The sequence below is a fragment of the Nelumbo nucifera genome, chromosome 3, assembly GCF_055504915.1.
Source record: "Nelumbo nucifera cultivar China Antique chromosome 3, China Antique-T2T, whole genome shotgun sequence".
Lineage (NCBI taxonomy): Eukaryota > Viridiplantae > Streptophyta > Magnoliopsida > Proteales > Nelumbonaceae > Nelumbo > Nelumbo nucifera.
Window position 1 is genome coordinate 18,094,301 of NC_142651.1, and position 14,361 is coordinate 18,108,661.

The 14,361-nt window shown below is 42.7% G+C and overlaps 1 protein-coding gene across 1 annotated transcript in view; it reads left to right on the top strand.

Moving 5' to 3' along the window:
* Window positions 1-14,361, top strand: part of SIK1 (Protein kinase superfamily protein) — a 125,558-nt gene that overhangs the window by 18,764 nt on the left and 92,433 nt on the right. The window contains exon 10 of the mRNA XM_010262183.3: window positions 12,145-12,200. Within this exon, the coding sequence (XP_010260485.1) occupies window positions 12,145-12,200 (56 nt within the window). The remainder of the gene's footprint in view (window positions 1-12,144; window positions 12,201-14,361) is intronic.

The following is a 14,361-nucleotide window of genomic DNA, read 5'->3' on the forward strand; positions in this document are numbered from 1 at the left end:
ATTGAATATTCAGTCAAGAAGAGAGTAAGGAGAGTTGGTGATCTCTTGAACAAATCACCAAGGCGCCAAGATAGGTACCTCAAGAAAAGGAAGGGACAAGGGAAAACAGGAGGTTTTCCCCGTGGACCGACCCGTGACAAAATCCTATTCGCGGGCCCTCAACAACTTGGTATCAGAGCAAGGCGTCATGGGTGATCTGGAGCAGTTGCCGTCCAGGGTCCACGAACTCGAGCACCAGCTCGTGGGACCAGCTCAGATGTACGTGAGATCAAGGACAAAGTCAGGGAGCTACGACGTCTGATGGAGTTATTCCTTTCTAGCAAAGAGAGGAACACAGAAGGGGTGACAACCACTAGCGGCCGCCGACCAGATCTGCCGGAATCTTCTGGCGAACAGCAGTGCGTCAACCAGGGGGCGCGGTCATTCCCAAGTACAACAGGTTGGAATTCCCGTTGTACAACGACAACGGAGATCCCTTGGGCTGGCTGTACCGGTGCAAGTAGTTTTTTTGAAATCAACGAACAGACGACCGGGACAAGGTAAGCCTAGCCGCCTTTCACCTAATAGAGGAAGCACAACTCTGGTTCTATTGATTAGAACAGGAAGAACCCGGGCTCAGTTGGACCCAGTTCTAGTCCTACTGCCTTGTTAGGTTTGGGCCCCCACTGACAAGCAACCCCTTAGGCGAGCTGATTAACCTTAAACAAACGGGCACGGTGGCAGAATACCAGCGCCAGTTCCAGACCCTCCTTGCCAGGGCATCTTCAGTGCGACCGGACCAACAGGTAGACATGTTCACCGCAGGGTTAGCAGAACCCCTGCGAGTGGACGTGGAGATGCAGAATCCCCCCAACTTGGTTACAACCATGAACTTAGCCTACGCGTTCGAGCGCAAGCTGCAACTCAGCCGCGGGACCTACAATATGGGACGTCCGCCGACTTCATGGGCACCCCCGAAATCAGCGACAGCGACCCCTTCTTCTGCAACCAGCCGGGAACTGAGGCCTCACACAAACAATATCTCCAGATCGACAACAAGTGCAGGAAGCAACATAGTAGCTCCACCCATTAAGCGTTTGACTAGGGCCGAGATGGCAGAGCGCCGAGCGAGGGGCCAATGTTTCAACTGCGACGATCTCTACTCGGTGGGACATAGGTGCAAGAGGCTTTTCTACCTCCTAGTGGATGAGCAAGAGGAGGACGAAGAAGAACCCGTCGTATTCGAGCCAGAGATCTCTCTCCACGCGATCACCAGAATAAAAACCTCTCAGACCATGCAGTTGCAGGCACAAATAGCAGGTAATCCGGTGCGCATACTTGTCGATTCAGGGAGCACACACAACTTCATAAGTGAGCAAGCCACCCTTCAGTTAAAACTACCAATGAAATTCCGGCCACGACTACAGGTAGCCGTCGCAAACGGTGAAAGGGTTCACAGCCCCGGAATCTGTAAGGACGTCCAGGTACAGGTCGACTCTGAACTATTCTCTGCTGATTTATTCGTACTTTCCTTGGATGGTTTCGATATCGTTCTTGGGGTCAAATGGTTGATCACCCTAGGACCAATTTTATGGGACTTTAGTGCCCTAACAATGACATTCCACTTGAATGGGAAGCAAGTCTCGTGGCAAGGTTGCAGGGTAAAGGAGAGGACACCACAGGTTCATGCGCTTCAGACAGAAACAACGCATACGACAACATGGAAAGACTCGCCGAATTTTCAGACGTGTTCTAGGAACCCAAGGGGCTCCCTCTTCCCCGAGCATGTGATCATCGAGTCCCTCTGGTGCGGGCTCAGAACCAGTCGTTGTCCGGCCTTATCACTACCCTCACCTACAGAAGGACGAAATAGAAAAACAATGTGCCGAGATGCTAAAACAAGGGATCATACACAATAGCCACTCCCCCTTCTCTTCGCCGGTTTTGTTGGTAGTGAAACAGGATGGAACTTGGAGATTCTGTGTTGACTACAGAGAGCTCAATAGCCGGACGGTCAAGGATAAGTTTCCTATTCCCGTTGTGGACGAACTGCATGGTGCCCAGTACTTCTCCAAGTTGGACCTCAGGTCCGAGTATTTCTAGGTCCGAATGGCTCCCAGAGACGTGGAAAAGACTGCCTTTCGAACCCACCACGGTCACTTTGAATTTTTAGTCATGCCATTCGGTCTCACCAACGCCCCATCCACATTCCAGTCATTGATGAACGAGGTATTTCAGCCCCATCTGCGCAAATTTGTTTTAGTATTCTTTGATGACATTCTCGTTTACAGTAAATCATAGGTGGAACATGTGCACCATCTGCGAATCGTTTTCGAGCTCATGCGCCAACACAAACTCTTCCTGAAACAGTCCAAGTGCTCCTTCGGGGAGCGGCAGGTTCTTTATCTAGGTCACGTCCTCCACGGGCAATGTGTGACGGTCGACAGTTCCAAAATTCAAGCTATCAAGGAATGGCCCAAGCCTCAATCCGCCAAGGCCTTACGCGGGTTCCTAGTGTTAACAGGTTACTACCCTAAATTTGTGCAGAATTATGGCCTGTTGGCTGCCTCGTTAACCAACTTGCTAAAGAAAAATTCCTTCTGGTGGGACAACGTAGCCGATGCAGCTTTTTCGACATTAAGAGATGCCCTGTCCTCCACCCCAGTTCTGCAATTACCGAATTTCGCTCTCGAATTTACAGTCGAGTACGATGCATCTAGAATGGGTATCGGGGCCGTATTACAGCAGCAAGGGCACCCGATTGCCTTCTTCAGCCGCAAGCTGGCCGACCGACACTTGAAACTTCCAACCTATGAGCGCGAACTAATCGGGCTAGCTAGAGCCATCCAGCACTGGAGGGCGTACTTGTGGGGGCGGTCATTCATCGTCAAAACCGATCACTACAGCCTCAAGTACTTGTTGGAGCAACGACTCACCACTTCTCCTCAACAACATTGGGTTAGCAAACTACTTGGGTTCGATTTTCGGGTGGAATACAAGGCGGGATCCTCGAATCGCGCAGTTGATGCTTTGTTTAGACGCGACGAGGACGCGATGTCTCTGTGTGGAATTTCCCAATCCCGGATCTTTCTGTTAGACGACATCAAGAAGGCAATGCCACAATCACCTGAATGGTCCTCGTACAGAAAATTCAGTCCGGGGCCGCCGACTCCAATTGGTCCCTTCATGACGGGTTGGTACTGTATAAAGGCCGGGTACATCTCCCACCAGACTCCCCGTTGATTCCCGCCATCGTCTCCAGCATCCATAACTCCACCCATGAGGGCATTCAGAAAACGCTGCACCGCGTTCGGGCTGATTTCCATTGGCGAGGTATGAAGACTTCTATTCGGGATTTTGTTCAAAATTTCTCCACGTGCCAACAACATAAATGGGAAAACTTGCACCCGGCAGGCCTCCTTTAGCACCTTTCGATCCCAACACAGATCTGGGCCGACATCTCCATGGACTTCATCGAGGGGCTACCTAAGGTAGGCGGCAAATCAGTCCTGTTCGTGGTGGTGGATCGCTTCTCTGAATATGCCCACTACATTCCTCTATCACACCTGTACAGCGCCACTTCGGTTGCCCTCGCCTTCTTTACGCATGTTTTCCGCTTACATGGGTTACTGGAATCCATTGTCAGCGACAGGGACCTGGTTTTCACTAGTGCCTTCTGGAAGGAATTGTTTCGGCTACATGGCACCACCCTAGCCTTCTCCTCCGCATATCATCCACAGACCGACGGGCAGACGGAGGTGGTAAACCGCACGATCGAGATGTATCTTCGTTGCTTCGTGGGGGACCAACCGCGACGGTGGGTGGATTGGCTTCCTTGGGCCGAGTACTGTTTCAACACCGCCTACCATTCTTCCCTCGGCATGACCCCTTTTCGCGTCGTCTATGGCCGGGACCCTCCTCGCTTGTTATCCTATGAACCTGGTTCTACTCGTTTGGAGGAAATTGATCGCTCCTTACAGGAACGCGATGCCCTTCTAGCCGACGTACACCTTTTCTTACAGCAGGCCCAGCTCCGCATGAAGCTCACCTATGACCAGCACCATCGGGAATTGTCGTTCGAACTGGGACAATTTGTTTGGTTGAAACTCCAGCCCTACCGGCAACGCTCCTTGCGCCACAGGGCTGCCCCTAAACTGGCCCCTAAATTCTATGGCCCCTTCAAGGTTCTGCGGCGGATTGGCACAGTGGCATACCAGCTAGAATTACCAGAGAACAGTCAGATTCATGATGTTTTTCACGTCTCCTTGCTAAAACCATTTATGGGTGTTCCTCCGGACCAAGTCCCCTCCCTGCCACCCTTGAAAGAAGGCAAACTTATTCCCCAGCCTAGGGCTCTCATATCAATCGTGGTATTCTTGAAGTTTTGGTGGAATGGGACAGCCTACCATCAGCCGAAGCCACCTGGATCCCCTTGACCGAGTTCCAAGCCACATATCCTGAGTTCGAGCTTGAGGACAAGCTCTTAGTCCAGGAGGGGAGTAATGATATGGACGCGTTCCTTGGGAAGAAATATCATCGCCGCCGGCAGCAGCAGTGATCCGATGTTCTCATCCTATCCAATTCGGCAGCAACAGTCTTATACATTCGGCATATTAGATTAGACTATCTTGTTGTTCTTATCTTATCTTATTAAGTTAGTAGATTAGATTATCTTATCTTATTAGATTAGGATTAAGAGAGACTTATCTTATCCTATCAGTCTTATCTTATCAAGATAGAGCTGGAGGCCTCCCTATTCAGCAAGGAGTCTCCCTAAGAACTGGACTCTTGTAATCTCCTATTTAAGGAGCCACTATTATTGAATGAAGGCATCGAATATTCAGTCAAGAAGAGAGTAAGGAGAGTTGGTGATCTCTTGAAAAAATCACCAAGGCGCCAAGATTGGTACCTCAAGAAAAGGAAGGGACAAGGGAAAACATGAGGTTTTCCCCGTGGACCGACCTGTGACAAGATCCTATTCGTGGGCCCCCAACAAACCACCTCCCACTTTAGCCTATGGACCTTCTTATCTTCTCCTGGTTCCCATAGAATATCTTCATGTACTTCTCTAGTTGCCTAGCCACCTTGAGTCCTTGATTGGGGTATGAAAAGTAGAGAGATAGACGTATCAAAAAAAAAAGTAGAGAGATAAATGGTAGATGGGTAAGTTTTCTATTGTGGATTTGATTAAGGTAATCCTCCCCCCACCTTCATTGATATATAATCTCTACCATAATGCTTAGAGAATCTTCTCAGCACTAGCTTCCAAAAACCTTTTGTTTTCGAGTTGCCGCCAACAAAAAACCAAGATACTCCAAAGGCCAAGATTTGGTTTCACATTCTACCATCTCTGCAATCGTTCTTAACTCTCTTTCTGACATATTTATGAAGGGATGAGAGATCCATCCTATGGATGCCCAAAGATTGCGGAATAAGGGGCGAATTTCAAAAAAATTTCTCTCTCCCTTCAACTGGGAATCGTATTCCCTATTTAGAAAATCATATTTTCAAGGACCAATCTTGAACCATAAACTGAACCAGATTTGAACCTAAAAGCAGTGGGAGAGGATTATACCTGATACGGAGAAATACTATCTCCCAATGGAGGTGTTCACGCCCAAGGAAGGATCCAAAATCTGCTCCCACTGAAGATGGCGCAGTGAAGGATGGAGCAGAATCAACAATGTTCTTCAAAAGAACTTGATCCTTCGCAAGAATCAACTGGACGGCTTGTGAGTACAGCTCCAACCAATCTTTTCCCAAAAGATTGAGATCAAGATCAAATCTTGATTGCTCCCAAGAACTGGAGATCGAACTGAAGGAATGGCAATGGCAGGAAGGTGGCGGCAGGAGAGAATTCGCAGTATGCAGGAAATCTCTCAATCTCTCTTTCTTCAAAGAGAAGAATGCTGTTGATCATGTAAAAGGCTGCCGCCCCCTTCCCCTTTTATAATCTCAAAGGGATCAGCTCCTAATCAGATTAGGAGTTGCTAATCCAAATCATATTTGGGTTAGAAGTCCCTTAGTGATAAGGGATAATCCTTATCTTATCTGCAGATCAGATCAGCTATCTCCTAATATAATTAGGAGGTTTCCAGATCTAAATCTCATTTAGATCTTGGACTCTCTGAGTGGATAGGGTCTAAGCCCAATCCTTTTAGCTGACCTACTTCAGAATTCGCCCCCTTTAAATGACTGATCAAATCAGCCTAGTTCGAAATGGGCTTAAGGCCCATTTAAGGTTATGTACTCAAAAAGCCTTCCAAACTGCTGCCCAGTTGGGCTTCCTTGTATGGCGTGGGACCCAAGCATTGATCTACACATTAGCCACATGGGTTCAGCTCAGCCTTTGTTACAAGGCCTGGCCGAATGCACTGCTGAAGACAGTGTACCCCCTGAAACCCATCAAATGGGCTCTATGGGCCCAACACTTACACTAAGTGGTCCCTGGGCCAAGCCACCTTGTAACACCCAGGGACTGTGGGCAGATGCAAGATTAGCCCATCAGGTGTTATCCTCAATGGTCTTACACTTAACCTCTCAGCCCATAATGATCATACACTGCCCGACAAGAGAGGATCTCTCCCTCGGCTGCAAGGAACAGTGTTGCACTCTCCACTTATATGGATCCCGGGAATTAAAACCTTCTTGCAAACATTTTAGAAACCATAATATATATACTTTTATATCTTATATAAAATATATTTTGCAAAACAAATCTCAACGGTTGAAATCGGCTGCCGGCAGTCTTGGTTTCCATTAGTGAGAGTGCATCCCCGATCATTACCTTTGTCTGACAAAGGGGCTGATCCTGTCATTATGATCACCCACTCAGATGAATTCTCGGACTGTCCCAACATACCCAGGTTTTGACCCCCGCTAAGGATCTCACTGATTGGTACATCAAAGATAGCCCAATCCGACACCTAGTGCAGTATCATAATCGAGTCTAGGGGTCGGGTGTAACTTTCCAGTTTTGCCCATCAATCTCCAAGGTCCAGGGCAATACTGGAAATCTAGTCCAGTTCTAAGATTCAATTAATCCTACACTGTATGTGCCTAGGGTCTCACCCTGGCAGCTGAGATAGGCCACCCCAACCGACTTGGTGGCACCACAGTGTCAGCCTTGTCAGGATAGGTCTCCCCAGACCGACCCACTGGCTGTGAACATTCTAAACTAACACGAGTCTCATTAAGTGTCCAGTTTAAGGGTATTACACAGAAACATACCAAGGGAACATGAATCAAATATGCATCTTTATTCATTTACAATAAACTCATAAAGTACATCATTCTGATTGAAGCTAAGGGCATACAAAATTGTCTAACAATTTACCCCTGCCACACAACTTTTTCCCATATTTTCTTTCAAACTGGAGGTTCTCTCAAATCGACTTATGAGCCCCTTTTTTTTGACAAGTAAAAGTAAGTAATTATTAAAGAGCAATAAAAACAGGCAGTGCAAGTATCCCCACAGAGAGGCATGAGGTGCTACCTCTCACACATCAAGCAAATTACAATTGACAATTACAACTAAGCCCAATACAAACTGTCCCTTTTTACCCCTTGTTTAGCTAACATACCTGCTGTAGCATTATCTGTTCTCCTGATCCAAAGTATTCTCAAATTCATGTTTCTGGTTAGCAATTTAAATTTCTTCATCTCATCCCTAAAACACCTGGTTATAGACTCTGGATCCTTCAGCCATCCTACTACCAATTTTGAATCCCCTTCAATTCTCTTGTTCTCCTTTAGGTCAGGAGAACAGACTTATGAGCCCTTTTAAGTTCCTGCAATTCTCTTCTTCTCCTTCATCACGGAACGAGATTACATTGTCAACAAATTAAAGATGGATTTATAATGCTATTATCTCTGGGTACATGGTAACCAAGCACTATAGACCAATGTTTTAAAACACGGAGGCGTGACGCGAGGCATTCCACTACCTAGAGGCATGAGGCGTAGTTCTTTCCCTTCCCTTTCCTTTTTTTTTTCTTTTTTTTTCTTTTTTTTTTGTCTTTTTATATCAGATGTGCATGAGGCGCATGAGGTGTACGCCTCAGAGGTGTCAGCGCCTCTGGCATATGCCTCAGGGCGTTTTGGGAATGCCTCACCTCCAGAGCATATGCCTCCCACGCCTTTTAAAACACTGCTATAGACTTAATGACTTATAAATCCTATATTTAATGATACATACATTGAGTTTCAGTTGTCTTAAATGCTTTTGTTAGCCTATTGATTTGAAACTGTTGATGATATATAATGTTGTTTTGTGAGGGCATGGGGGAAGTAGGGATGAGGAACATGAACTTCTAATAAAATGCTTGAAATTTTCAAATTTGAGAATCAACTTGGATAAGAGTTGTATGGCACGAGCTAACATTGGGGGAGGAAGAGATAGAGTGGTATTCATCTATATGACTATATCAGGGTGTTCAGTGACCATTGGCCTATATAGGGATGTCAGTGGGCTGGGTTAAGCTGCCTTGACCCAATCTTATCGGTCAGGTTCATGTTCATCTTAATTGGATTTCAGGTCGCGTTTGGATTGAGGCTAGTCCATGCCAAACCCAACCTACTGATATAATGATACTGAAAAAAAAAAATAAACATAGACTTTGCTAAGAATAGTGGTGCTGTTCATGGGATGGGGTGGGTCAGGTTCAACAACCCTATTCCAACTAGTTGGGTTGGATCGGGTTTAGGTTTGAATGACTTGTTTTGGGTCAAGTGGAGCAACCTGACCTGTTGACATCCCTAGGTCTTCCACTTGGGGATAATCCTAGATCTAGAAATTATTGGGACCTAGTTCTTGATTGGTTATCAAAAAAACTGGCTACTTGAAAGAGAAATTATATCTCATTAGGTGGAAGGATGACACTAATTAGCTCTACTTTGGTCAATTTACCTACTTCTTACATCTCTATGTTTAGACTATTGAGCTTGATTTCAAAAAGGATGGAGAAGTTCATGAGAGATTTCCTATGGGAGAAAAGGGAATCAAAGAGGGATCACTTGATTAGTTCGGATACAGAGTGCAAGAGGAAGGATTAAGGGGGAATTTTGCTTTGTTAGGTAAGTGGATGTGAAGATTCCAGCTAGAGACAGATGGACCATGGCATGATGTGATTATTAACATTCATGGGGTGCATGCAAATTGCTAGTATTCTAGTTCATATACAAGATTGACTTTAACATCTTTGTGGAAACCCATCTCAGGTTTGCTTCCTATTTTCTTGAGTTTTATTAGATATGATGCTTGTTCTTGTTATGAAATAAAAATTTGGGAAGACCTTTGGTGGGGGTATAGTCCTTTAAAAGATTTGTTTCATTTATTGTTCTCTATCTCATCCCATAAAGCTAAACCAATATCCTTTATATCCTCCTCTTCTGTTTCCAGATCTCTTAGGACTTGGATAGTTGGGTTTCGGGGGAGGTCTAGAGGATTTTGTGTTCCTCTTAGTCTTGAACCTTTGGGCCTTATTTGAAGGTGTTTTTCATAACCCCTCTAGACCTAACTTTTAAATTTGGATTTGCATCCACATGAGGACTTTCTTTTGTACCTCTTTCTTTGAATTTCTTTCCTATAACCTATCTTCTCACAGGCTTTTATGGTTAAAGGAATTTGGAGGCAGCTGGTGCCATCCAAAATTAGGGATTTTTTGGGACTGAGAAGGCTATTTAAATATCAAGTATTTGAATAAGATAATGAAAGAAAAAAAAGATGCCTGATGAATGAAGAAGGAACAACATGGTGCCTATATTTAAGAACAAAGGCAATGCACAATATTTTAATAACTATTGGGGGATTTAACTCATGAGCCACACTATGAAACTTTGGGAGAGAATAATTGTGCAATGGTTACAACATGAAACAAGTAGATCTGAGAATCAATTTTTGTTTATGCTAGGGAGATCAACAGTGGAAGCTATCTTTCTTTTGAGACGATTGATAGAAAAGTTTATAGAGAAGAAGAGTGTTCTTCATATGGTGTTCATTGATCTAGAGAAAGCATATAATAGAGTCGCTAAAGAGATAATATAGTAGGTCTTGTAAAAGAAAGGGGTTTCAAATATGTATATAAACCTAATTAAGGATATGCATGAGGGTGCAAACAACCAACATTAGAACACCTGTGGGAGAGACTTCAGATTTTATGGTTATGATGAGCCTTCACCAAAGTTTAGAACTTAGCTCTTATTTATTTGCATTAAACGTATGATAAACATATTCAGCAGGAGCTCCCATGGTGCATGTTGTTTGCTGATAATATTATTTTAATTGATGAAAATCATGAAACTAATGATTAAATGCAACATTAAGTCATTTAGTTTATGGACAAATATCTTAAAAGAGGTTTTGAAATAAGTAGGACTATAACAAAATAAATGCTATGCAAATTTAATAATAATAGGAATGCAAATCAAGGTATGCTTAGGATTGGGGATCAAGAGATAACTCAATGTGACCTTTTCCAGTACCTTGGTTTGATAATTAATAGCAAGGGAGAGATAGAGGAGTGAATACCACTTAAAGAAACAATGTGTCCAAAGTGTGGTTGAAATGTGTATTCTGAGATGAATGAGTGGAAAAACTAAAAACATAGGGTCAAAAATGAAGTCATTTATAGGAACTTAGGAGTAGAGGTGATAAAATGAGAGAAAGTAGACTAAGATGGTTTGGTCGTGTGCATAGAAAGACTACCGACATCACTCGTAAGAAGTGATCTGTTGCAAGTTAGATGTGAATCAGTCCTCTAAATCTGATATTAGTTTTCTGATTACAGCAATAAAAAAAGGAAGAAAGAAGAGAGATACAGCAGAAGAGAAGAAGTTTGAGAAGAAGTGGAAGAAGAAGAGAGTTCGATGGATTTCTCTCTCCCCTCTCTAATCTTTTATTAATTTGATCAAATCAAGATTAATTACATGTCTGCCCTTAAGTGGGTGGCCAGCTCAGCAATAACTTAAGAAATTAAAAATAAGTTAACACTAGCAGGCCCATGAAGAAAAGGCCCATTAATATATAAAAGAAATAAAGTAAAAATACTTAACAGAAACAAGCACTAGGGCCCATCTGGCCCAGTCTCTTTACAAAGTTGAAGGGGCTAGAAGGGCTAGGGGGTAGACAAAAAGGACATGGGTCAAAGTAGTAGGAAATGATTTAAGTGCTCATAATTTAACAATGGATATGGCATTAAACAGAATGGAGTGGTGAAACAAGATTCATGTAGCTGACCCCATATAGTTGGGATAAGACTACTTAATATCAGATCTTTGATGTTGACAGTAGTACAAAGATTGGGACTAGAAAGGCTACTTAATATTAGATCTTTGATGGTGGAAGGTGACCCTAGTTGTGGGCTGGCTAAAAAGCAACTGTCAAGGGATGTGGCAATATAGGACTATTTTGAGAGAGAAATTAAAGCAATGGAAAGTGAAGTAGTGAACTAGGAAGTAGGAACCAACCTCTTGTTGGTTCATAGATCAGCACATGGCTTTGTTGATGCTTTGGCAAAATAAGGGGTAAATAGGGCTCAGTGTTTTTGTTGGGGGGGGGTGATTATCATGGGATTTAAGTAGTTAAAGGTTAAGAGCTAGGTGATAGCTGCCAGCCTAGACAGTGGGGTGCTTGGCATACTTGCATGCATCTCTCCTTTTCAACATCTAATAGAAGTTTAACAGTTACCAATAAATACACTTACTCAATATTCAATCTAGGAATATTTAACAATGGATAATATAACTTTGAACAGAATGGAATGGAAAACCAGGATTTAGTAATATCACTTGCCAAAAAAAATTTAGTAAAATCACCTGCGAACTGCCACCTATGATACCCGAGCACCTGAACAAGAGTGCCATTTTATGCTGGAAGCTTCAATTTTTAGTGTAAATTCCATATCTGATACCATATCCAGCCATGTCCTTGCTGTATCCGGGTAACATAGCCTGCCGTAGATGTATTATCTTCTGAAATGCCCTAGGCCCCTAGCACGTGACCTCCAGTGACGTAAGATGCTTTATTGTCTTTAGCTATTCTATATTTCCAACTTTTGTGAAATTATTTAATATTGGTGAATATTGTGTGGTACTTTATTTTCTGTTTTTCTTTTTCTTGGTTTTTGATATTAGTTTTGTTGACCTGCTTTGATATTTTTTTCTTAGGTATTGTTCATGATATCCATTGAGCCAGCTCCAATGCTTGAGGACAAGGAAAAATGGTTTGTCTTTTACATTAACAATCTCATTATAGGACATGTACTGCAAAAACCTTGAATTTTTCTTGGATGTAAAAAAATGTACTGGCTAAAGGTGGAAGCTGCTCTGGAGGCATTTAATCAAGGTATAAAAATCCAAAAAGTGAAAGAAATACAAAAAACAAAGAAGAATAGCACAAGAATTTTATAATGTATTTGTATAGTGTGGTCATTGATTAAACTGCAAGTTGGAAACTGTAATGAAATGAAGAAACTGAAATATATTAATTCAGTTAGTCAATTTCAATATGATATAACACAATTAGTGGTGGCTGAATGTAGTAAGATGAAGAGGGCATGCATGTACCTCCACAGTTGATCTGTATATACAGAAGCAACAGAAATGTACCTGTTGCTCATCTTAGTTTTTTCTCTTCCATGATCAGGTATTCCTTTTTGAATCTAACAGTCACAGATTCACAGGGACTGATAGGTGCATGGCACTCCTTGATAACTTAGAAATGTACCTGTTGCTCATCTTAGTTTTTTCTCTTCCATGATCAGGTATTCCTTTTTGAATCTAACAGTCACAGACTCACAGGGACTGATGGGTGCATGGCACTCCTTGATAACTTGGATGCTCTAATTACTGCGTTTCTTTCTTTTTTTTTTTCTTTCCTTCTTTTCCTATTTTTTTGCTGGTATTACATAGTACACATTAGAGTGGCCTCAGGGGTGGGGCAGAGCAGGGTGCACATCAGGCCCATTGACAATTACTGCATAGATTAAAGCTTGGTTCATCTCATGAGTACTGAGATATTGTGGTGAAGGCAACTTCAGGTCACAGTGGGATGGATGGATTAATGGGATAATGGCCCCAATATCTAATTACAGAGGCAAGATCTTTGATTTCCAGGTTGAACAACTAGTTCAGATGGATTCCTAGATTGACAACTCTTTGGCAGATGTGCTTGTTAGAGGGGGGAGTGAAGGGCTGAATTGTATTGATGACTTTAATTTTGAACTAATCTCCTACAATCTCTTGTATTTCAAGTTATTGGGTTTGATATGTGGTGGCAGGGGTTATCATCTTCTATTCATAACCTGAATTGTAGGAGGTTACTACTTTTTCCTCATTTCGGAAATATATGCATTGATCCTGTTTTTTTATAGATAATAAAGATTTTATTGAAAAAGATCACAAAGGATACATATTACAAAGTCCCACATAGAGGCACGAGGTGCTGCCTAGGGGTGGATTCGAGCCGAGCTGAATACTTGGCTATTCGAGCTTGGTTCGCAAGAATAGTATTAGGCCCGAGCTTGATTCAAGCTAGAGACTTGAGCTCGAGCTTGACTATAAGACAAGTTTTTTTTGAAAAATAAAAATTATATTTATAAAATTATTTTTTTTTAATTTTTTAGACAAAAATTAAGAAATATAAAAATTATTTACTATTATACATGAAAAATAAAAATATTATTATATATAATAAAATTATTTATTATATATATTTATATGTATGTACGTATGTATATAATAATAAATATTTATTTAACACTAGGCTCGCGAGCCTCACAAGTTGAGCTTCACTAGGCTCGAGCTTGGCTCGATTAGCAAACGAGTCTACATATCGGGCTCGAATTTGGCTTGAAGCTTGGTTTAAACCGAGTCGAGCCAATCTTTTCACGAGCCGAGCTTGAATAGCTCGTAAAAGGCTTTGCTTGTGGCCACCCCTAGTGCTGCCTCCAAACTGTGTCAAAAGGATTACAACTTAGCCCAAAAAATCTGATTCCTATGTACCCCTTGTTTAGCTAAAGAATCTGCCAACCCATTTGCCGATCTTCTTTCCCATTGAGCTGTGACTGATATGTTTGATGTTAACCATCTGAACCTCCTCAAAGCCCCTCTGTAGAACCGGGATGCAGTCTCTGGCTCTTTTATCCACCCAATAACCAGTTTAGAGTAGCCTTCAATGATTAAGTGTTCCAATCCCAGCTCCTTAGCAAACACTTTACTTCTTTTAGAGTAGCTTTGATTTCTGCATTAACTGAATCTCCCACACCAATAGGACCAGAATATAAAGCTATGATCTGGCCCTCAGAATTTCTGAAAACTCCCCCAATTCTGGATAGCCCTGGGTTACCTAGGCTGCTGCCATCATAATTTAACTTAATAACTCCT